At 39.0% G+C, this 23515-nt stretch overlaps 1 protein-coding gene across 1 annotated transcript in view; it reads left to right on the top strand.

The window, feature by feature from the left end:
- Positions 1 to 466: 466 nt before the first annotated feature.
- pdzd8 (PDZ domain containing 8) overlaps positions 467 to 23515 on the top strand; it is a 42726-nt gene continuing 19677 nt past the window's right edge. The window contains exons 1-3 of the mRNA XM_019882163.1: positions 467 to 1511; positions 9342 to 9467; positions 14906 to 15008. Coding sequence (XP_019737722.1) covers positions 625 to 1511; positions 9342 to 9467; positions 14906 to 15008 — 1116 coding nt within the window. The 5' untranslated portion in view covers positions 467 to 624. The remainder of the gene's footprint in view (positions 1512 to 9341; positions 9468 to 14905; positions 15009 to 23515) is intronic.

The raw sequence follows: 23515 nt of genomic DNA, 5'->3' as shown, positions 1-23515 counted from the left end.
AGGGCCATCTTAAAAAAATAAACAGGTCTAACTTTAGCATAGACAAATATCACCATAACAAAAATTAAGGCATTTATATAGTTCTTAAATTATTTCACAACAAAAATAATGTTTTTACGATATGACCTTAAAATATTCTAAAATGACGAGTGTGTGGGTGGGGGCGGGGGGTCTTGGTTAACAGGTATGGAACGAGCTATTACGTCATTGTGTTATTACGATTGGTCTGGGAGAGAACGTTCCTCAAATCACCTTTACTCATTCGTCTTTTTCCTCTACTGCTTTATGAACAAACTCCTTAGTGAAACTAAAACTGGGTCGGGTTAGGGTCGTAAATCCCGCCTGGATTGATTCGTAATGGATGTTGAACGTGGAAAGGGCTTCCCCTACATAACCTGCAATTCCGACATATCCGTTTAACGTGAACGCCACAAATGAAACGTCATTACGCCAAATGACGTTGTGGCGTTTGTCCAATCAGGAGGAGATCCCCAAGCTCCGGAAAGAAGCAGATGATATGGCAGCTTCGAAAGCGACCAGGTGGAACTTGCTTTGTTAACACGACTAAAGAATTGATTATGAATAGAATTTGACTGCGAGAGGGCGACGAGGCAGCTGCTCGAAATGATTTACTTAATCCTAATTTCTGCATTCTCCGGAGCAGTCGTCACGTTGATGCTACAGTTCTTGTTGATCTACCGGAGGAGCCCAGAGCCTATTCTGAGGACCGAGCAGTACGCTAAAGTAGTACCTGATAACGCATTGAAGGATTACTTTAATTCCCAGCATGTCGATCCAGGCCAGCTGCAGCAGCAGGACGGTACAGCCTCTGCTGGTTACAAGCCGCAAGAGGCCGCCTCAGCGAGACAGCAAGAAGCGTCTGTGACCGGTAGCAGCCCCAAACAACAAGCGTCGCCGCCTGCACACAGCGAGTCGGTTGATGCGGACAAGCCAGAAACCTGTCATTTCCTCAATGCTATCTTTTTGTTCCTGTTCAGGGAGCTGCGAGACAGTCCTCTTGTCAGACACTGGCTCACCAAAAAGATCAAGGTAGAGTTTGAGGAGCTGCTGCAAACCAAGACAGCAGGTCGGCTGCTGGAGGGTCTTAGCCTGCGAGATATTTCTTTAGGTAATTCTCTTCCGGTCTTCAAGACGGCCAAACTTATGAAGCCGGTGAATTTGAACGAGGACGGCATGCCGGAGGAACTCAACTTTGAGGTGGACATTGAGTACAACGGCGGCTTCCATCTCGCCATTGACGTGGAGTTGGTGTTTTGGAAGTCTGCTTACTTATTCGTTAAAATGAGGCGCGTAGTTGGCAAACTGAGGCTGCAGTTCACCCGGGTGCCCTTCACCCACTGGTCCTTCTCCTTCCTCGAGGACCCACTCGTGGACTTTGAGGTCAAGTCTCAGTTTGAAGGCAGGCCCCTTCCTCAGCTCACTTCCATCATCGTCAACCAACTCAAACGGGTCATCAAAAAGAAGCACACACTTCCCAACTACAAAATCAGGTAGGTAGTAAGCATTGTCTGTGATATGATTTAGTTACCCTACATTTGCATCTGATACACTTGTAATAAGATAGCATGCATTTTGTTGCTCTGATGTATTACATTATAGGAAGGCTTCATTAATTTTACATGTGTGGCTTGATTGGTAGTAATGAATTAGTTTCGCTTGGAAAAACGTGTACAAGCTGAAAAATACCCCTCTATATTGCTATATTTGACTTTTGTGGAAACATTCAACACATCCATCGTCGGTTCAACAAAAAGTAACTTATGCTAACTGAATGAAAAGTCGACTAAAAACAGCAAACAAAGTGCACGGCATGTTATTCCACAATTATTACCAAAAGTGTACTAAGGCAATTTTTGTCAAGGCCCTGGTGTGCACAAAAATGGGCATGCACGTGTGCTGTGAACATTTTCCCAGACAAGAAGTACATTTCAGTTAGCAATGGGACACACCACACAGGTGATATTAAAAACCAAAGCTGTGCTGAATATTTTCAATGAGCAAGACCTTAACTGCCCCGAGGGAGGATCTGTACATCCTCTAAGACAGAGTTCTCAAACTCAAGTCCCGGGGATCAGATCCGGGCTGCCCTGACATTTTTGCAGCCCGTGAAAGCAAATCGTGTGTGTCAACTTCCAAGATCCTTGCCAAAATCTGTACCCAGATGTGTAATAAATAATGTTGAGATTTTGCAATAATTTTGTTACCCTGTTTTCACTCACTCGAACAGTCGCTGAACAAACGATTATAGTTCACATGACCGATTTCAAAACTAGTAATGAATAAAAAAATTTCCATACAAGTAAGAATTTGATTTGACAATTCAATATTTATTTGGTTTCACTGTCATCACGGCCCTTTGAGGCAAGACGTAACTCCAGAGTGGCCCGTCGCGAAAATGAGACCTTTTCCGGCGCAGGCTTCTGGGTTGTTATGTCCATAATGAAGAGTCTGCGCACCAAAATTAAACTGCTGAGACATGCAAAGCAACACTCTGTTCATCATGCGCGCAAGGTAGGAGGACATACTCTATTAATTCCAGCATTGTCCATGCGTGTGCAGCTGCAAACAAGCGCCATGTCTGCTGCACTTCCTGATCCATTTGTTCCCCAGAGTGTATTTTGTATGCTCAGCTTTCACATCAAAAGTGGCATCTCACTTGGTAGAATTATTTCACAGTATTTTCTGGAAACGATATGGCTTCATTCTTTTAGGATTAACACTAGGATAGATGCATTCCGTTCGGCGTAGCTTTGTGTCTATATCATTGTCCAGTCTCGGCCAGCATTGACAAACATGTAACAGCTATTTTATTTTCAAAGTCTTTTTTAAAGTAATTCTATGTACATGAAAAATATTGGCCGTCACATTAATTACAGACAAAAATTTTGTATTGCTACCCATGACATACTGTACATATATGGAGTATCCCTTTAATATTAATTCAAACAATAAATAACCCTGAATATCTACACGGTGGGAACGATTTTGTAAAATGGTGTAATTGCGATTTTTTTTTTTTTTTTACCCTTCAATAATATGATTGCGATTTAATTTGTGATTATTTTTTCAAGGTCCTCTTCCAATGTTGCCAAGATTAGTTGACCATTGACAACGGCATCAAAGATCAAAATCATCGACAATTAATTTAACAGTCGAAGAGTTTCTCGTGTAACTATTTAATTCCCGCTGGCTCTATTCCTTATCTGTGGCACATGTGCAGTCGTGGTCAAATGGGCCATCCTTGATGTAAACAGAAGCATTGTGGGTAATGTGTGTCAGGGCTAACCTGTGTTAGCACGAGATTCCGAAGGTTTGATAAGATAAGAAAACTTTTATTAGTCTCACAATGGAGAAATTCCCAATTCAGAGCAGCAAAGTTATGAAAGGAAGAAGTAGAAGAACATTGAGCATGGGCGCATTTTACCCAAAATACTGAATTGGTTCCAAACCTCCCTTTCATGGGAGCATGGCAGTGATAAATAAGCATCTAAATAGGAAGCACGTAACTGATGGCCGCTGATTACATTTTTGACAAAGGGAATAGTTGTGTCTGGAAGCTAGCATTAGCACACACAGATTACTGTACTGTGTGTATTTGTCAAGTCAAGTACAAGTTTATTGTCAAATGTGTGCTATGTGTAACATACAGCACAGATGAAATTTCTTCCCTTTCAACCAGACAACAAGAGGAGCCGCTGCGGGTGCCCGTGCCGCCAAAAAAAGAACAGTGAACATAAAATGACAATTGATGTAACACAATGTCATTTTTTGTACGCAAACATATCATAGCATCTATTATAGATTACAGGGGCACTCGTGAACCCATGTTTATTGACAACCAAAATACAAGTTTTTGTATGCCCGTGGTTAACATTGAACATGAATAGCAAAGCACACCTGCTACCTCATGGTGTCTTTCCATTGCCACCGTAGCGACCATGCACAGTGTTGCATTTATGAACTTGGCAGCACTCAAAGAAACTGAACATGACATATTTTGCCACAACCCCCCCCCCCCCACACACACACACACACATAACAACAAAACACATAAATTAGTTTGTTACAATATATTCATTTATAGCGCTAAAAAAATTATGTTCTACTTGAAAGATTTGTTTCCCCTATTTCAGGTGCATAGTACATTTTGATTGTGTACTTTACTACTTTTAAATTATGCTTTCTATTGATGGAAAACAAAACATTTTGGATTAAGGTTAAATCAAAAACAAAATTTAAAGCACAGTGAATTTCCTAATTTCCTCATCTGATGTCATTACCTCCTACATAAAAAATAGGGTAGCAGCCTAAGAAGAGTGTACTGGGTAATATGTTTACAAGTATTAATTTTTGTTTTTACAGTTTTGTTAAGTGTGTCCCCAACAGTAAAACAATGTAAACATACCACAACGAATACGTAAGAATGATCAAATCATGTTCACCCACTTGAGCTGTCACAATGGGTAGAAATACCTGAACCTTTCGCCCCTAAACCTGACAAACGTAATTGGTTCTGTGAGCTCGCTTGTAGCCTGAAACATTCATAAATCCAGCCCCACAACTAAGTTATACTTACTTGTACCCCTCTTTATTTAACCAGTGTATGTTTAAAAATAAATATGATCAAATATGGAAAAAGAAAGTGAAAGTACACTATTATAAAGAAATACAACACTTCTAAAAAGGAATTACAATTTTTTTTTTTGCTCATTAATTTTAACTGAGGGGGAAAAGGGGAGCAGGACTCTGGCCCCTCCATTGAAAAAGAATCATCTTCCATAATTCCATGAAGAAATTCTGATTAGTGTTTTTTTTTTTTTTTTGGAATTCTTTGTTTGATTTCACATCGTCATTTAACATATTAACTCCTTACACATTTCTTTTGATTATTTTTATAATTTTTTTGGATTGCCTCATACATGCTGTCACGAGCGAGCGCTGACTCATTTGTTCGTCTAAGAAAAAAAGAGCAAAACAACAACAACAAAAAAGCTGGAATACTGCCTACCTTGCCTTGCATAATTCACAGAGCCTGTTTACACAACAAAAGCACCACATCACAAATCTTTCCGCACATCTATGACAAGCGCTTCATTACGCTCCTTTTAGCAGTTTCCCTTTTCTTATGAGCCATTCCGATTACTGATTTCCGCATTCATTCATAAAATGCGACTGCTTATGGCATCTGTGATTGAGTGAATGCAGACTCATCATCACGGGTGGGACACAGGGAGCCATGCCCGCCCAACAAGATGCTGGTGCCCCCCCAATTTGAGGTGTGAATCTCTAAAAATAAACTATTATTATTATTAGTAGTAATAGCAGCAGTAGCAGTATTTGATCATCCATCCTTTTTCTAATCCATTGATCCTCATGATGGTCGAGGACGTGGTGGAGCCTATCCCAGCTTCTTCGGCCAGTCGGTGTATTTGATCATATTAGATCGATCAATCTCTCTCTCTCTCTCTCTCTCTCTCTCTCTCTCTCTCTCTCTCTCTCTCTCTCTCTCTCTCTCAAAATATTTTCTAGTTATTTTGGCCTTTGGGCAGTAAAAGAAATCTTATGTAACGTTTGACATTTTAGCCACGATGGAGGATGGAAGCCGAAGGATTTGATTATCTATTGTAACATGAGGCACTATTTCACACCGGAAAAAACATCTCACCGCACACCACTTAGCAAAACGATTTGCAAAAAGTGGATACACAGGTTAATTATGTACCATCTGTCATCGCACCCGATGCGCTCTCAAGTCACGCTAGTGTGCCACGGCTCACTGACTGGGAATCACTGACACGAATGACCAGATTGAAAATTGATTGTAAATAAGTAAAATCGTAGAGTGATTTCATCCCACAATTCTTTTTCTTTAAATGTCAGCCTTTATAGATTGATAAAAAGCCCACATTGTTCGATATTTGTAGTTATTAACATTTAAGCGTTGGGGTCTGCTATCCAATCCACTATATTGCTCAGCCCCATGGGTACAAAAATCCAATCGTTTTTTTTTTTCCGAAATGAATATACAGTACACAAACACCATTACCAATTTGTCTTTTTTTCCAAGACTTGATGGTGTAACTTCAGAGAATTGCGTTTATTGATCCATTTTTTTAAGAACAGTCTGAACTCTTTGTATGCGTGCAGTTTTATCATATGTCATTTGGCCTCTGCACAATTCCAGTTGAGGATATCATGTGGCTTTTCGTTTTCCCCAATGGATTTTTCTTTTCCTTGCTGGCATGAAGCAACTTATTCAGTACCCAGGCAGCATTTGCTATTTACACAGTCTCCCATTGTAGCCCTGGATTGTCCCTCGAGGATACAGCTCTGTTGGGTACCAAAAGTTCTCTGCTCATTTTTGTCATCAGATCTCTTAAACGTTGGTGATTTTATTTGTGATAATTTTTTTCATACCTTTTTTTATTTTTATTCAGTGGTTGATGAACTGTGCCAATTTAACACTAACTCCATTGTGTGCCCCGAATGACACCAACTTGTCATTATCTGCACCTTTTGCCAATTACAAGGACACATTTTGATGGCAGCTCGTCATAGTAGATTGTATTTGCGTCTAAGTTGTTCCAGATTCTAAGGCGATGATGAGCTTTGGGCTCATTTGCCTGCTCGTTGCATTTCGTAATCAGCCAGAAATCTCCAACAGCATAGAAAATAAATATTAACCTCAAAGCTAACCTGATCAACAACTTCAATATCATAGTTAATTGACCTCTCTGAATCATTTTTGAATAATTGCTTTCATGAGCAGAGCCTTAATATTCGAGTATTCTAGTCTTGGAGGTCATGACTCATGTCAGTGCACTGTATCGAGAAAGCTAGACATCAAACTGCTCAACCTGTGTGTGTGTGCGTGTGTGTGTGTGTGTGTGTGTGTGTGTGTGTGTGTGTGTGTGTGTGTGTGTGTGTGTTTTGAGTGAGTGAGTGCGTGTGTGATTCTTAATTACGTGTCAAATTACCTTGTACTGCCCAAATCGTCAAAAACCCCCAAAACAGCATGTTTGTTCAAACATTGTGAAGAAAATACGACAGTTACCAAAATACGACAGACACCAACATGTGAGGTTTCTCCCCCCCGACGCCAGCGTTATGTAAATTTTGAGCCACATATCCAGCTGGCTGTGGCGATGGTGCGAGCCTGTGAATCACCTACAATCATGCAGAGTGAGTGTGGGATGATGATGTAATGATGAGCAGCCTGAGTGAATCAAAATTGGACCTCGGGATTTTCTGTGTTGTCGCAGATGGTAGTCGCATGGAGGGGAGGGCTTGGCACTGCTGCCTACATGAGGCACCGGTAATCCACGCATTACAGCTCCTCTTAGGACTGATAACTCCAGTTGTGGGAAATTTTATTTTCGAATCAAAATGCATGCTGGTTTTGTGAGGATTTTTAACAACAGCAAGTTTTCAGGGACAACAAACAGGGTAGAACAGGGTTCCTTCATTAGCTCTCACTGAGGGCCAGATTATGTGAGTGTTGCCAAATTGCGGGCCCAGTTTTTTGTTTGTTTTTGTTTTTTTGACCGATAAATATTGTTTTATGTGCAAATGTTATTATTGCTGTTATTATTAGAAGTAATTGTTTGTTGCAACAGCAGCGATGGTGGAAGTTGAAGATCTTTTTCCCCCAGTCTTTTTTTTTTTTTTTTTTGTGAACAGAAAATCTCTTAGCAAGCTGACAGTTTTGGCTGTCACTTCAGCCTTCGTCGGAGCTGTCACTGCTTCCTTGTGATGTGTTTTTAAACAGCTCCGACAAAGATTGACGTGACAGCCGAAACTCAGCTCGGTAAGAGATTTTCTCTTCAGCAAAAAAAGACCATTGTCTGAAAAAAACCAAACCTTAAACCTATTTTAACTAAGAAGAAGACAAGATGAACGTCATAGTGCTAGCAGCTATAGTAATAATCATCAGTTTGACGTAGAATTTTTTTTTTTTTTTTTTGCAAAATGGTAATATTCTCAGTCATTTCAAGCCCGTTTACAACCAGTGGCACACCCGCGGCAAAATCACAACAGCCGTGTGTCAGCTCAAGTGTCTTATTAAAGCACAGATGACTGATGAAAAGGGAGTAAAACTGCTGCATTGGGTCTGAATATTAATCAATCCATCCGTTCCTCATCCAAACCGCTTATCCTCACGAAGGACACGGGTTTGCTGGAGCCAGCTGACTCCAGGCAGAAGGCAAGGTACACTCTGAACTGGTTGCCAGCCAATCGCAGGGTACACAAAGACAAACAAGCAGTCACACTCACAGTACGCCGAAGGACAATTTAGAGCAGGAGTGCCCAACCAGTCGATCGCGGTTGACTGGGAGTCCGTGGACTTGTCCCAAATCGACCACAAGGGCTGTAAAGGGAAAATTGAGAAAAAAAAAAGAGTTATCTCCAAACCAATAAATGTGCTGAATTCTGATGAAGTATTGCTGCATTCGAGAAAGGTGGGAATTCAGATTTATCCCACTGGGATTGTCCCAGTTGTGACCTCAAAGAGTTGGAGGTGAATGTAAACAACAAAGATTGCTGATTCCAATAAATTGTTTGTTGTTCTGGTTTATCACAATACATTTTGACCTCCAGCAAACTTTCTTCACCAATTCCTTAATTTATATAAATAAAATAATATCTTCAAAGCATTTAATTCATTTCACCAATTAATTTTATGCTGGGAGATAACGGCATATCTTCACAGTCAGTGCAAATCACGTGTATGTGAAGTCATTTCACATAACAAAAATACAGTAAAAAGCCGAACCTATAAAACCAAAACATTTATGTATAATAAATCTAGTATTCTTTCTTTTAATGCATATGCTTGTTTGTACTGGTGATGACGGTGCAATTTCTATTTCAGGCAGTGTTTAATGTGATGCAATTGAAAATTTGGATGCACCTCACTTACATCACTTTTGTGTTGGTGCACCATAGGAAAAAAAGTTAGTTTAGTCCTGCTCTTGCTGAGAGGTTTCCTTATTAACCAGAACACTGCACTGAATCAGAAAGTTTTCCGCCAAGAAACTCACCCAAGTACATTTCTTACAGTAGTCCTAGTTGTCACTTGGACAAACACAGTTGTCACTCCCTACAAATTCGACCAATTAAAGACACACCTTTCCAAGGTACAACTTTGCTTGGTAAATTTGTTAACATTTAAGAATGACTTCAAGAGGATTGCTCACTTTTTGTAGAAATTATACTATATAGGTGGATTTTTTCCCCACAGGCCTGTGTTGTGACCATGCCACTCGAAAATGATTGACTGCTATGTAAGTATTATATTTTTGTTTTCTGTTTCTCTTCAGATACAAGCCTTTCTTCCCATTCCAAGTACAGTCACCTCAAGGATCGACCTCTGATTTAGAATTGTCAGTCCAGGACAGCAGACTTGTGGAAGGCCGTCTCAAAGTTACGCTGATTGAATGTAGCAGGTCAGTCATAATGTTCATTTCGTTATGCTGTTCTGTTGTGCTGGTAGACCTGTCCATCTGACGTTAATCAAGTATGAACAGACGTGCAGTGCCTTTAAAAAGTATTCGTACTCCTTGAACTTTTTCACATTTTGCCACCTTACGACCACAAACTTCCATGTTTTTTTATTTATAGAGGTTTTGTGTGATCAAAGAACACAATGTAGCACATTGTGAAGTGCAACGTAAATTTTATTTTAAAAATTGTAGGCTAATCAAAAACTTAATGTGATGTGCAGTTATATTTAGTCCCCCTGTGTCCATAGTTTGGACTCCAGTTGGCATCCAGAGGCGTTCCTAAACTAGCCGGAAGACATAGTATCTTGCGATATTTAGCTACTGCAGCGTCTCACCTCGACCTGCCGACTGCACAGCTGCGGGTGACACAAGCAGCCCAATTAAGCTTTTTGGGGCAGTCTCCGCCGTTCAGTTATCGGAAAAACTTAAAAATCTATGATTGTCAGTTTTGTTATTCTTTGTTTTGCTGAGGCTCAAAATGCAAATTGCTATTTTTTGTAGTTTGAAGGCGCACCCACTGCCCAGCATGCCTTGAGGGGCTTTTTTTGGTGTGTATCAATAGTTCTTAATAATTGGAGGTTTGTTGTTGTTTGCTTATTCTTTCCTAAAATAACTGTATTCATTATTTACATTTACCCACCACCTTATTTATTTTCATTGACTGTTAATTTAAAGTTTGGACTATCTTTTTGTAATGTAGGAGGACTATTGTATTTCATTCTCTTCCCTGTAATGTTGTTCCCTATGTGTATCCTTTTTAAAGAGTGCAATAGGCGTACTCTTAGCCATTCGACCAATAAAGGTACAAATGTAACCCTTTTATTATTACATTTATAACATTACATTTCACTGAACAATTTTCAAATATCGTTTGGGACTTCATAGTCAGCTGAGGAACCAAATAACAAGCTAAAATGCATATAAAGCACCAAATTCCACCATTATGGACAATGACGTATTCCTCACTCGACCCCTTGTACAGAAAATCCAGTGGTATCTTCAGTAAACGGTGAGCTACAGATGTGAAGAGGATGCATCTTGCTACCACGACAACTGTACAGGGCCCTCGCCTTTTAGCCTGCAGTTTTGGATGAGGCAAGTCGTTGAACGGATGTTAAGTGAGGAGGGCCCACCGGGAGTTGTCGACCCTGGATGATTGTTTTCACCGGCACTATAACGTAAAATAAATTAGATAAAACAAATACTCAACTCAACTGTATTTATAGAGCACTTTCAAACAGCCATCGCTGCATACAAAGTGCTGTACATGGAAGTAATAATAATAATAATAATAATAATAATACCTTTCCCAATAATAAAACAATATTAATAATAATAATAATAATAAAACAAATGTATCTTGACCAGAAATCTGTAGTCTTGTTTGAGTGACGTGGCTGCACTGTATGGCATCTTGTTTGTTGAAAGTTCTCCTAAGCCGCACACACCCTTAGAGACAAATAAGTGGTGTTGCCAAGTCTCATACACTTGCCTGACTGAACGTGTGAACCTTGTTTTAGTGTGGTGGTTAGAGTACAGAATGATCAGATCAATAATTCATGTTCTGTCCATTACAATCAAATTGCCTTCATCTCGTAAATCACTGATGCAAAAATCTGCATACATCTTGGTTGAAACTGAGTCAGTGAAATGTAGACTGACGTTACAGTATTTGAAACTTCATCAAATGACAGTAACTCTTCTTTCTTGGCATATCCAAAAAAACACAAACGTAATTTTAAATCATTTGAAAGCGTTGTGGGCAGCTTGGTGGAGTAGTGGTTCTTATGTTCTCCCCGTGGTCTCCTTAAAGGTGAATGTTAGGTTAATTGAGAACTCTAAATTGACCATGTGAGCGTGACTGTGATTTTGCACGCTTTGTCTATATGTGCCCTGTGATCAGCTGGCCAATAGTGTACCAGCGAACAATTGGGTGTTGTTTCAAAGGCAGCGAATGTTGCAATCGCCTGTAGTTTTCCTGTTGCAAGGGGATTTGGAACATATTTCCTTGTGACAAGGAAATTCACTAAAACTGTTGGTGAACGTCTGGTGAATGTTCGGCGAACGTTTTGCTAACATTTGCGACCTTGAACGACCTCTGACAAACACTGACTTGAACGTGCATTTTTCTACACGCAAGCAGTCGCAATTGTCCGCCCCTCAGTGGGTTGGAGCTTTACTGTGATCATGTTTCCTGTAAACCCGAGTGGGAGTAAATTTTAAATACACTTTTGATACGCTCTATGGAGACAATATAAGGAATATTTTTAATAACAATTTGGATTTAGTATTGACAGATTCATTGCCAATAGTCTAGGTAGCAACAAGGGGTCAAGACATTTGGTAAAGGGTGGCAGATGCCACCCTTTGCCACCCTGTAAAACCGCCAATGGTTTGGCTCCCAATAAATTTCGGTAACCATAACCCGTTGAATTCTTTACTGATTTTGACATGGTTTGGTTTGTGACAAACATTAGACAGGCAGTTATTATACCAGATGTGGGTAATTTTGTAATCTGGGCTTTCCTAACATATTACATATACTGTAAAAGGTACTGTATTCCCAAAAGGTTTTTACCAAAGAAAAATCTGCCAAAAAAACAATGAACTTGACCTCATATTAAATACCCTTTTTCTTTTGTTTTTGTTTTTTTTTCTTGCTACCACATTGTTGAACAATATGGAAATTGTTGAAGCAAAATTCAGAACTTTGAAAACAAGTATTTCAGTTAAGGTCTTTTTTTTTTTTTTTTTTTAATCTCCTGTTTTGGATTCAAATTTTTACATCCAACTCCAGTGGAGTCAGTGCCTCACCAGTCATGAACCTCACCGCATCTCACTGCTATTAACCTAATTCTTGCCCTTATGTGTCAAAAGCATTTGTGAAAAGAGAATTGAGTTAAAATAAATAAATACAATCTTGTGATGAGAAATGGTAGGACGCTGGCACACTCTTCAGTCTACACTACGCATAGTGGGTAGGAGGTGTGTACTTTTGCAAGTTCAATACTGTGTAGGCTTCTGAAGAGGATGAATATGGCGCAGCTAAATGTGTCTCCAGAATGCTTTCATATATAAAGGTCTGGTGTGTTGATACGCTGATATAATGAAGCAGAAATAAAATTACACAAAGAAAGTGAAATAAAAAAGAATTTGATAGGGTACAGTACAATACAATACATTTGTATTGATATAGTGCTTTCACAACAGCTGCACGTTACAGAACATTAAACATAAAATTATAAAAATAATACAACAGAACACATACCACAATGGTACGTCGTCTACTTTGTACAGATTAGTAGGGTCACACCGGGAAGAATGATGAAATTATTCTTATTTACATACTATATTTACAATTTTAGACCTAAAGAATTAGGTCTAAAATTGTAAATATAGTATACAAAAAACAAAAAAAACAACCCATGTTACTGGGGGAAAAAATACAGGAGTGTTGAATGTTGGTTTGGAGAGAACAGGCCTCACAATTTAGGAAACTGCCGCCCCCTACTGTGCTCAGGATGCAAGTGCAAAAACTATGGAACGTGTCATTGCTGACCTGATAAACTGTATTTTGCATGTAAATGGGAGTTGCACGATGATGATGAGAATCAGTTTGCAGGACATTTAAGGCAAATTAAAAATTAGGTTTGGAAAACCTCACATGGCCTTTGGACTGTACGGAAGAAGACTGGAGCCCAAAAAAATCCTGAACCCTCAAATTGCAAAACTATGAGGCAGATGTGCTAACCACGAGGCTTATCATACTGCAGTAAATCCACTCCATCACCCTACCATCAGAAGTTTAATTCACCAGAGTTTTTTTATAAGCTAAGTTCAATTTTACTGGCCACGCCTAGTTCATTTTTTTTTTTGCTGCTTAAATTTTGCCCGCAGGAAAAGAGAAGTGGGCTACAATGATTTAAAAAAGAAGTGTGTCATTCCACAATCCAAAGAAAGTGAAGGTAAAAGTTACAAAGATTTGGGACTCAAGTGAACCATGGTCCATTATCCACAGATGGCAAAAAGTGGAAACAGTGGTGAACCTTCCTGGGAGTGGTTGGCCAACCAAAATTGGAGTGGTTGGCCAACCAAAATTGACCAATCAACCAAAAAAAAAGTGAAATGACAATGTATCCAGGAGGTCACAAAAGAGCCCAGAATGACACCTCAAGTACCGCAGGCCTCTCTGGCCTCATTAAAGGTCAGCATATATCCTCCTGACTACCAGGAAAAAAAATGTTGTCCAATCACATTTATTTTGACATTCCCCAATCTATGTGAAGTAATTGGACTCCTCCAAAAAAATTTTTGAAATCCCAGTACATTTTTTAAACAGGCTCAAATACACTTAAAACAACTCAAACAACACTTTAACGTGTTCATAAGAGTCTTATAATTAAAATGCCAACAGCATTTCAAGACAAAATGTGGTCGATAAAAAGTATTACTTTTCCTCTTCCCATAAAAAGTGCTTGCACTGAGGGAAGCTATTTTCTTACTTTTTCTAACCCCTACAAATTTGGTATCATTGAAAAGCACTGAATGTCCTCTTTAGAGTAACAAAAGGAGTTAATGCAATTGGAGGCACTGGGTGGGAGATATTTAGGTTCACAAATGTCCTCTACAGAGGACAAATTTGAACTACTGGTAGTCAGGAGGATATGACACTTGGCAAAAATGGCAACCGCGGGAGAAATCTGATGGGGAAAACCCCTGCTACCAATAAGGGCATAGGCTTGGCTCACATTTGCCAAGCGACAACTTGATGATCCCAAGACTTTCACAGAAATATTATGTTCACTGATGTGACAAAAGATTTTGGAAAGTGTGGTTCTGTAACATCTGCTGGAAAAAAATGACATCAAAACAACACTATGCAAATAGGCAAACATGGTGGTGGCAGTGTGTGTCTGGGGCTGCTTGTTTCTTAAAGGCCTGGACTTGGTGTAATTAATGGAAATGAATACGGCTGTCGACCAGAAAATCCAACAGGCAAATGTACAGCCATCATTTTCAGATCAAACGCGATTGAATAATGCAGTCGGACAATCACCTGAAAGATACCAGCAAGTACACCACATTGAGATAATGTTGTATGACTTTGAATAGGTAGTCCATGCCAGTCCATATGTCTGAGTTAAAACTATTCTGTTAAGACGCGAAAAACTCATCACCAGTTATCACAAATGCTTGATATCAGTTATTGCTGCCTTTCCTTGGCTCGTCTTTGTGATGTGCAGTATCCAATTTGCTTGATGGTTGGAAACGAGTGTGGCAACTGTGCATAAAAAAAACAATTGAAATCGAAAAGGTGGGCATATACTTTTTCACAGCACTGGATATCTTGTCTGAGGCATCCTGTTTTCCCCTTCCCGCAGACTCTTCATCCTGGGCTCATATGAGAGAGAAACCTATGTTCACTGCACTCTGGAGCTGAGCAGCCACCAGTGGAAGGAGAAAACCCGGAGCTCGATCAAACGAGTGAGTAACATCTCACCATTATTTTCTCCTACTTTTTGTTGTTACTCCGAGGGGGAAAAAAAAAAAACGACATACAGTGACTTGCAAAAAGTATTGGACCCCTCTTGAGCGTTTTAACCTTTTGCCACAGTCAGTGATGAAAGTCCTCCGGATTTTCCCGGAATTCCGGATTTTCAAATTTTCATGAAAATTCCTCTGGAAAATTGAGGAAAAATTGCCTACAATTAATCCTTTCATGAGCGTAGCCATGTTGAGGCACTAACACCAGTAACAGTAACACCCCTCCCCTCGCATTCTCATGGCCTCGCCATATCTCGGAGATTTCAAAATTTCGATGAGACCGGAAGCCACAAAGTGCACGTGTGCACACAAAAAGCAGGTTAATCATTGGATGTCGAGTATTTGAATAGCGTTTTATGTAAACTAATTCATGCGTGATCGGCCAGGTACGGCCCCAGCGCAATGTTCAAACAGGAAGCCAGGCAAGCTGACATACGTGCAATAGACGCGAGTGTTAGGAACACGTTCAAGTGGTCATGGCTTGAGGAAAAGGACTTGAAGGGAGATGATTTTTATATATATATAAAATATTTGTATTTTCAGGAAAGTCCACTTTTATCTCTGCACAGTTCAGGCTCCAAACATAAAAATATACAATTGTAATTCTTTGTAAAGAATCAACGCTAAGTGGGACACAACCGTGAGGTGGAACAAAATTCAAAATTATTCAACCCCTCTGAGTTTTACTTTAAAGAACCACCTTTTGCTGGGTATGTCTCAGTTTTGTACATGTCGAGAGAAGGGACTGAAATTTTTGATTAAGTTCGATTAGATGGAGAGAATTTGTGAACAGCAGTTGTCGGATCATTTTCACAGATCCTCAATTAGATTGGGGTCTGGACTTGGACAGGTTATGTTCAGTTTGGAATGATTCCTTTGTTAGGCCTTTAATCATAATTTGGCAGACATTTGCCCAAGAAAGAGCAGCAACAAGTCTGCAGGAAAGTTTTGAAATGAAATGAGAATTTTCAATAAACGCTGCTAAATCAAAGCAGACGGATGAGCCCTCGTTTTGGTGTAACACAATTACTTCCTTCTCCAATGCGATATATTGGCTGCACCCGGGGTTATTGACACATTAATACAAGCCTATTTTCATTTTCCTTCCATTCATGAGATTATCCCATTGTTGACATTTTGTGTGGCAAAGGACATTTTGAGACCCGAAGCAAACCTTTTGTAATTGCTGCAATTTTGGAGGCAGCGCAGTAATCGCTCCAGGCTTGACTGATGACCATTTGAGTGTGAAATGCCAGCCTTAACTACTGGCTGCAGCTCCAGCAAAGCTTCATGTTGCTTTCCTTTCCTCACATATACAAAGGACATTTAAAGCGGTGTGTTTTAAAGATGATTCACATTTCTCAAGGGACACTAATCATCTCGTATGGCACAGCACCATTTGAGGAGTTCAACTCTTGTCCACTAGGTGACAGTAAAATATCAGTTCTGCTTCCCCTCCTCCTTGTCGTGCATCACTGGTCTGATCTCTCTCTCTTTTTTTTTTAAGGTCTCTTGCCACATCTACTTTTTATTTTCATTAAAATAATAATCTTTGAAGCCCTTTTATCAGTTTTTCAAGACAGTTTGGATTGGAAATGCACAGGTACCATTTTCAAGCCATTCTAGATGGTTAAAAATGTCTGGCAAATAATAGGGCTGAATTTGTAAATAAGTAGCTGACATGGAAATATTGTTGACTCTTATTGGATTGTTGTTCTCCTTGAATTGAATATGTGAGACTGATGTTTCTGGTTGGCAGTGCAGTAAATTCCCTCCATCGCAGTATGTTCCAGCGATATGGGCTGAAATATGTGCCACCTTGTTGAAAATTGTGTGTGCGTGTGTGTGTGTGTGCGTGTGCGTGCGTGTGTGTGCGCACGTGTGAGAATGATATTTTGTCTCTATATGTGCCCCTGTGACAGACTTGTCGACGAATTCAGGGTGTAGTTTGCCTTCCGCCCGAAGTCAGCTGGGATAGATTCCAGCACTCCCCTGCAACCCCTCGCCTTTTGATCCGTCGTTGTCAACCATTATTATCATTGTGAAGCAGAATTCACCAACCGTTGGAATGTTCGGCCTCTAATATGGAATGTGGGCTGGACTTAGACTGTCGACAGACGGGGTTTGTCTTAGCATTCTGATGTGTTGTCGTAAACGCAATCATGACAGCTGCCGAACTAGCTACAGATAGAACAAACAAGATAATGTCTAGCTGCATTTGCTCAATTGACTGTTCATGTTAGTGTCTTTCAAATAGGTTGGTGATGTCCTATAGAAAAATATTATTTTTTGAATACGGGTATTCACCGCTGGTGGGTTCACCTGCGTGTTATTTCCGAAGACATTTTTTTACGAAATGTGCCCGAACATAGCACGTTTCTAGTGTCAATACTTGGACTCAGGCGATGAGCTGGGGCGAAATTACTCACCAGGATTTTACACCTTTTTGACTTTGGTCACAATGCAACATGAGGATTTTAGTTATGGTAAGGTATCTTAAACTAAAAATGAAAAAAACGTAGTTCGAAGCAAACATTTGAATACAACTGCAAGTCGTTGGCTGCTGTCAATTAGGGAAGAGGATCTTTGGTTGCCAGTCTGAGCTCTGCTGTTGTTCTTTCCCAAATAAATGTAGCTGATAGTCCAGTGTGACTCATACATGCTTTATTTTTCTTCTTCATGAAACATTTCTTCTTGACTGGTACGACTTGTACCCCATATCAGCGCAGCGCTCTTCAGCAGGGCCGGTTCAAAGCACTTATATCGTTTTTGTGTTCATAAGTGTATGGAGAAGCCAATTCAGGGTGGCATTTGAGTTGGATTTATCAGCTGTCTGCAGTCGGTGTGTGCCCAGCAGGACCACTTACTTCAGGATCAAAGGGTTTGCATCCGGAAAAGGTCATATCACCAGCTTATCTACCTTTCTCCTTTTTACTCATGATTGCAAAATATCTGCTTTCCAAGTAAGTCCTCCTGAAAGACACCTTTTTGTGGGTATCGATGGTTTTCTTGTTAGGAAAAAACGTTTCCACTCTCTTCAAAGTGGGAGTCTGTAAAAATGGATTGCGAGCACCGTTACTTTTGTTGAGTTTTTATAGTCTTGAACCTTCATTAATTGTACTTCAAATAATATCTCACGACACATATTCAATTCATATCTGCAGCCACATTATCCACTGCAAAGTGGTTTAGGTTGATATACACTAATAGTATGTTAACAAGTGTAGTTTAATGGTGAAGTCCCCTGTCACACTGGTACATGTGCAGGCTTCATTAATTTAAGTTTGTGTTGTGTGTGTTTGTTTAAGGAAAGTTACAAAATCATTAGCGATATTTGTAGTTCTCCTTTAAGGTACCACAATAAATAATATCCTTGTTTTGCAACCCTATTTGATCCAAGGGCTTGATATAAATAACAAAAGACCCAGTGATAAGCGGCCTTTTGGCTGGAGCTTGATTTTTATCGATCAAATTTCCGTTGGTTTTAGTCTTGCTGGGGAGCCGTTATGTTTGAAGCAACTGTCTTTTCAAAGTCATTGAATTGTTATTGCCAAATGCCATTTTTTTTGGGGGGGGGGGTTCTGAAAAGTAGTCCACCGTTTGTGCATCTTCTCTTGAAGGCATCTTTTACTAGTTATTGGAGTATTTGCTTTTTGGAGCTTTTGTCCATCTGTATAATGGAGCAATAATGCATGGGGGTTTGCCATGATGACATAGTGAGAAACATTATAGTCTTCGATTTATTTGGCATTGTGGCTTGAGTGTCGCATTAAGCATTCACATTATCATTTTGAAGAGAACTGCAATTCCCTATTTTGTGTGATGTGTCTGTTTCAGATTTTCATTGTAAATGTCTGTAGTAGCTCAACATTGAACAACAAATACCAACTGAAAATGTGTTTACGCATATTGTCGTCTCTCAACATGCAGCAGAATGTACAGTGATCCTCGCTACTTCGCGGTTCCAGCGCATCACAGATTTTTCAGATATTCATTAAAAAAAAAAAAAAAAGCGAAAATGCCGCAAAAGGCAGCGAAAGACAGCAAGTCTCATAGAGCAACATATATAGTACTACATGTTTGTTTACTGTATTTTATTTATACAAAATACAGTATATACACTATATATATATATTTACTCCTACATGCATGTATACCGTTAAATTTGGCCTTATAAATATTATATATACTCATATACATGTACATATACCTGTACAGGGGGGCTACCTGCTTCGCGGATTTTCCTCTTTCGAGGGGGGTTCTGGTCCGCATTAACCGCAATAAGCAAGGGATACTGCAAATGAGGGACGATTAAAAGCAAAAAATAATTCAGAAAACGGCCATCGTCCTACATTTTTGAACAAACACACAGTATTTTCACCAATTGAGTAACTGTGGCAATAATGGAAGTCCATGCTCCTAAGAAGGATAATGGTGCCATCCGTCTTTTCAAGAGCCTCTTGAACCATGGCGTTGTCTGCCAAAACTACAAACAAACTTAAGTGTGGCACTTCACAAATGTTTTTTTCACTTTTTCACTTGTTAATTGTTCAGCTTGTCCTAGCTCTACTGAATGAGTTCTATGAAATACTGTATACCGTATTTTCCGCATTATAAGGCACTTCGGAGTATAAGGTGCACATTCAATGAATGGCCTATTTTAAAACTGTTTTCATGTAAAGGGCGCACCGCATTATAAGGCACATAGAATAGAAGCTACAATAGTGGCTGCGCTTGCGTTTTGCGCCCACGAGATGGAGCTACGCTAATGGGAATACAATACCATACAATACAATGCAGCTTTATTTATATAGAGTTTTCACAACCGCTGCAGCTGTGTGAAATCAGAATTTTGATCCATATATCGGATTATAAGGCACACTGTTGGCTTCTGATAATATTGAATGCTTTTTAGGTGCGCCTTATAGTGCGGAAAATACGCCAGTTATTAATGGTCATTATTGCAAACAGGTAAACACAGTACTGTTTATGTACACGTCAATATTTTGAAGCATAGTTATTCATAACTCCGTTGTCCACATTAAATCGTAGAAAAATTGTTTGGTCCTCTCAGCTTGTAACAAAAGTGTTGAAAGTGAAAACGTGTTTCTCAAAAGCTCACAATGTCTTCAGAGCAGTGCATGTATGTTTTACATACCCACTTGCAATAAAGTTGGGATGTTGTATTAAACATAAAAACAGAATACAATGATTTGCAAATCGTGTTCAACCTGTATTTAATTGAATACACTATGAAAATAAAAGATATTTAATTTTCAAACTGGAAAAACTTTTCTTAAGCAAATAAACTTTAAATTTTATGGCTTACAGCGCGTTCCAAAAAAGACTGAGAAAGTTGTGAAATGCTCATCAAACACCTTTTTGGAACATCCCACAGGTGAACAGGCTAACTGTTGGGTGCCTCGGAATGGGAAAGAATTCCGCTTACAAAGCTTCAAGAATTAGTGTCCTCAGTTCCCAAATGTTTATTGAATGTTGTTAAAAGAAAAGATGACGTAAAACAGTGATAAACATTACACCGTCTCAGCTTTTTTTGGAACGTGTTGCAGCCATCAAAGTTAATTTAATGATTTGCTAAAAACAATGATTTATCAGTTGGAACATTAAAGATCTTCCCTTTGTTGTGAATTCAATTAAATATAGGTTGAACTTGATTTGTAATTCATTGTATTCTGTTTAACATAACGTCCCAACTTCATTGGAATTGGTATACTTTGTTGTATATTACAAAATTTAGCCGCAAAGCTGAAAGTCTGCAGTTAAAGAGCATCTTGTTTAGTTTCAAATCCATTGTGGTGGCGTTTAGAGAGAAAAATACGAGAATAGTGTCAATGTCCAAATGCATGAATTAATGAATCTGACTGCTGACTTTTAATACACACTGGGTCAATCACAATCTGTCCTGGGATGCTTGTTGAACTCCAGTTTGTTTGCCTTTCAAAACAATTTTCTATTAAAATAATTTCCCCGGTCATCATTAAATTTTGGTGGGTGTAACGGTATGCTAACTTTTGTATGCGGATGCTGTTTTGATATACAGTGGTACCAATACTAACGAAATTAATTGGTTCTGGAAGAAATTTCTTAACTAGAAAATTTTGTAAGTAGAGACCCGTTTTCCATGCAAATGCCCTAATCCGTTCCAAGCCCCCCCAAAATTCAGCCATAAATATTTTCTAAAGCATAAAAATGCATCATGTTACAATTAGATTATTGCACAATAAATGAGAGTTGTGCAAGATATAAAAACCAAAGGATAGCGTAAGAAATAAAAATGATGGTCATTTAACTTTTAACTGCGTCCTCATCGTTTTTTTAGTTCAAGTTCTCTCTCAGAAGTGGTTTTTGCCTGCCGTTTTGTAAAGAACTAATCCAAGGACATTTGCTTTTGTTGGATTTTAACAATCCTTCGAAAATGTTGTATGTTGGGTTCAGGAAACTCAGAGATGCGAGTAGCAGCCCATACTGTATTTTTACCTTTCATTTCTTGAAATTTCTTTCGCAACAAGAGGCAATATTTTCCTGTTGAGGCATTTCATAACTTGAAAATTTCGTATGAAGAGACATTCGTAAGTAGAGGTATCGCTATATTTCGTTTCTTATTCCGATTGGATATTCTGTCCTCAGAAGATGATCCTCAACAAGGGGTGACAATATTGTACATCTGAACTTCAAATGTCTCTCTATCCATCTTATAAAAAGTGAATTGCACCAAAGTGGGCATGGTCAAGACGAAAATCTCTGACAGTTGGAGGGGCGGGAGCGGTGTATGTCATTGATTTTGAATTCACCTCTATTTCTTGTTGTTTTGCTGCTCAGTCTTAACTTGAAAAATGGTCAAGTGTCTCACTCACAGTTGGCACCCCAAACCAACAGCAATCATGCTACTTCATGAACCCCTCCCCCACGCACAAACATATGCACATATGAACACACCCTTTCCCCATCAGGCATTTGTTTGATGTTCCACTTAGGGTGTCTTTGTGTTTTCCATCTGCCTCTGACACTTGATGAAAGATACTTGTGGAGAGCGGGCACGCACGTAAGCACACCATGACTGATCAAATCAAAGAAGGAAAAGGTCATTTTCTATGCAGTATTTGGATACATTTGAATAACCACTGTATAATTTATATCATACTGTTGATGTGTTCATGGAACACTGATGACTGACAATCAATTAATGCCCATTTGATGGGTGGAAGAAGTAGATGTATAATAATATAATTAGTGCTGTCAAGTGATTAAAAAAAAACGAGATTAATTATGATCTGTAATTAATTGAACTAATTAATCTATATTTTAATCTCATCTAAAAAGTGCTGAGAAAACCCCTATTTTAATTTTTAATTCATTACATTATTGAGGCAGATCAAAAGACAAAAAAAGTGGCATTGTATGTAAACAGACTTGTACAGATGCAGTGCTAGGCATTCACTTGCTGCTGTCTTTGAGACTAGTCCCAAGTCCTAGCTGCAACCTTTAGTTTCGACCACCAGGGTGAATATCACCGTTTTGTTTGTTTTTGTAAATGTCCAATAATTACAAAATAAAAATAAAAATAGAACATCAGGTTCATAAAAAGTATTTAGGTTAACATATCAAGAACAGTAAGAACATTTTTCTGAGCAATAAAACTACTCAACACTGAACTTGCTTCGGATAATAAAAAATAAATAAAAGACCTTTAAATTACAGTGCTGTAAGTTAGCACTTCCGAAATAACACATCATGACAAAAATTTATATATATATATATATATATATATATATACACACACACACACACACACAGATATATTTATATAGTTACCAGTGATAATTTTACAGTTTAACCCCAGCTAGTCCCAGGGACTCGCTGATCAGAAAAGTATGCATTTAGAATTTCGAATTCTGAAATGGTCTACTGATTGGGTCTACTTATTCAATTGGATATGATAATAACATAAACAACAACAATATACATTGATAATAGTTTTATTTCTTATAAACAAATGCTGCAAAAATGTAATTAATTCAGGCATACAAGATTTGCTGAGAAATAGGTTCTTATTTCATCCCACGGTTCAGTCTTTGAGTTCATAAATTCTCCTCTTTACTCTGCTTCCAATGATGCAAGGCTTTCTCAAAGTCAACTTATTATCGCAAAAAACTATCCAACTTTAGCTGCTTCCTCTGTGATATCTCCGCAAGAAACTTTCGCAACACTTGTCGACTTGTTGTTTTGACGTTACACAACTTGGCAATCATCTGCTTTCCGCGAGGTTGAAGGCCCATCTCGCCAATCTCGTCTCGCGAGAACGGAAATCTCGTCACGCGAGATTACTTGACACAAGATCAAAACAACAATGGCGGCGCTTGTTAAACTGCGACACTGCGTTGCTGGGAAAAAAGATGTACCATAGTTTTTTTTTTTTTGTTTTGACC

Source organism: Hippocampus comes, unplaced genomic scaffold, assembly GCF_001891065.2.
Source record: "Hippocampus comes isolate QL1 unplaced genomic scaffold, H_comes_QL1_v1.1 scaffold36, whole genome shotgun sequence".
NCBI classification, from domain to species: domain Eukaryota; kingdom Metazoa; phylum Chordata; class Actinopteri; order Syngnathiformes; family Syngnathidae; genus Hippocampus; species Hippocampus comes.
Note: the sequence above shows the minus strand (reverse complement) of the source record. Positions and strands in the feature narration are given on the sequence as shown.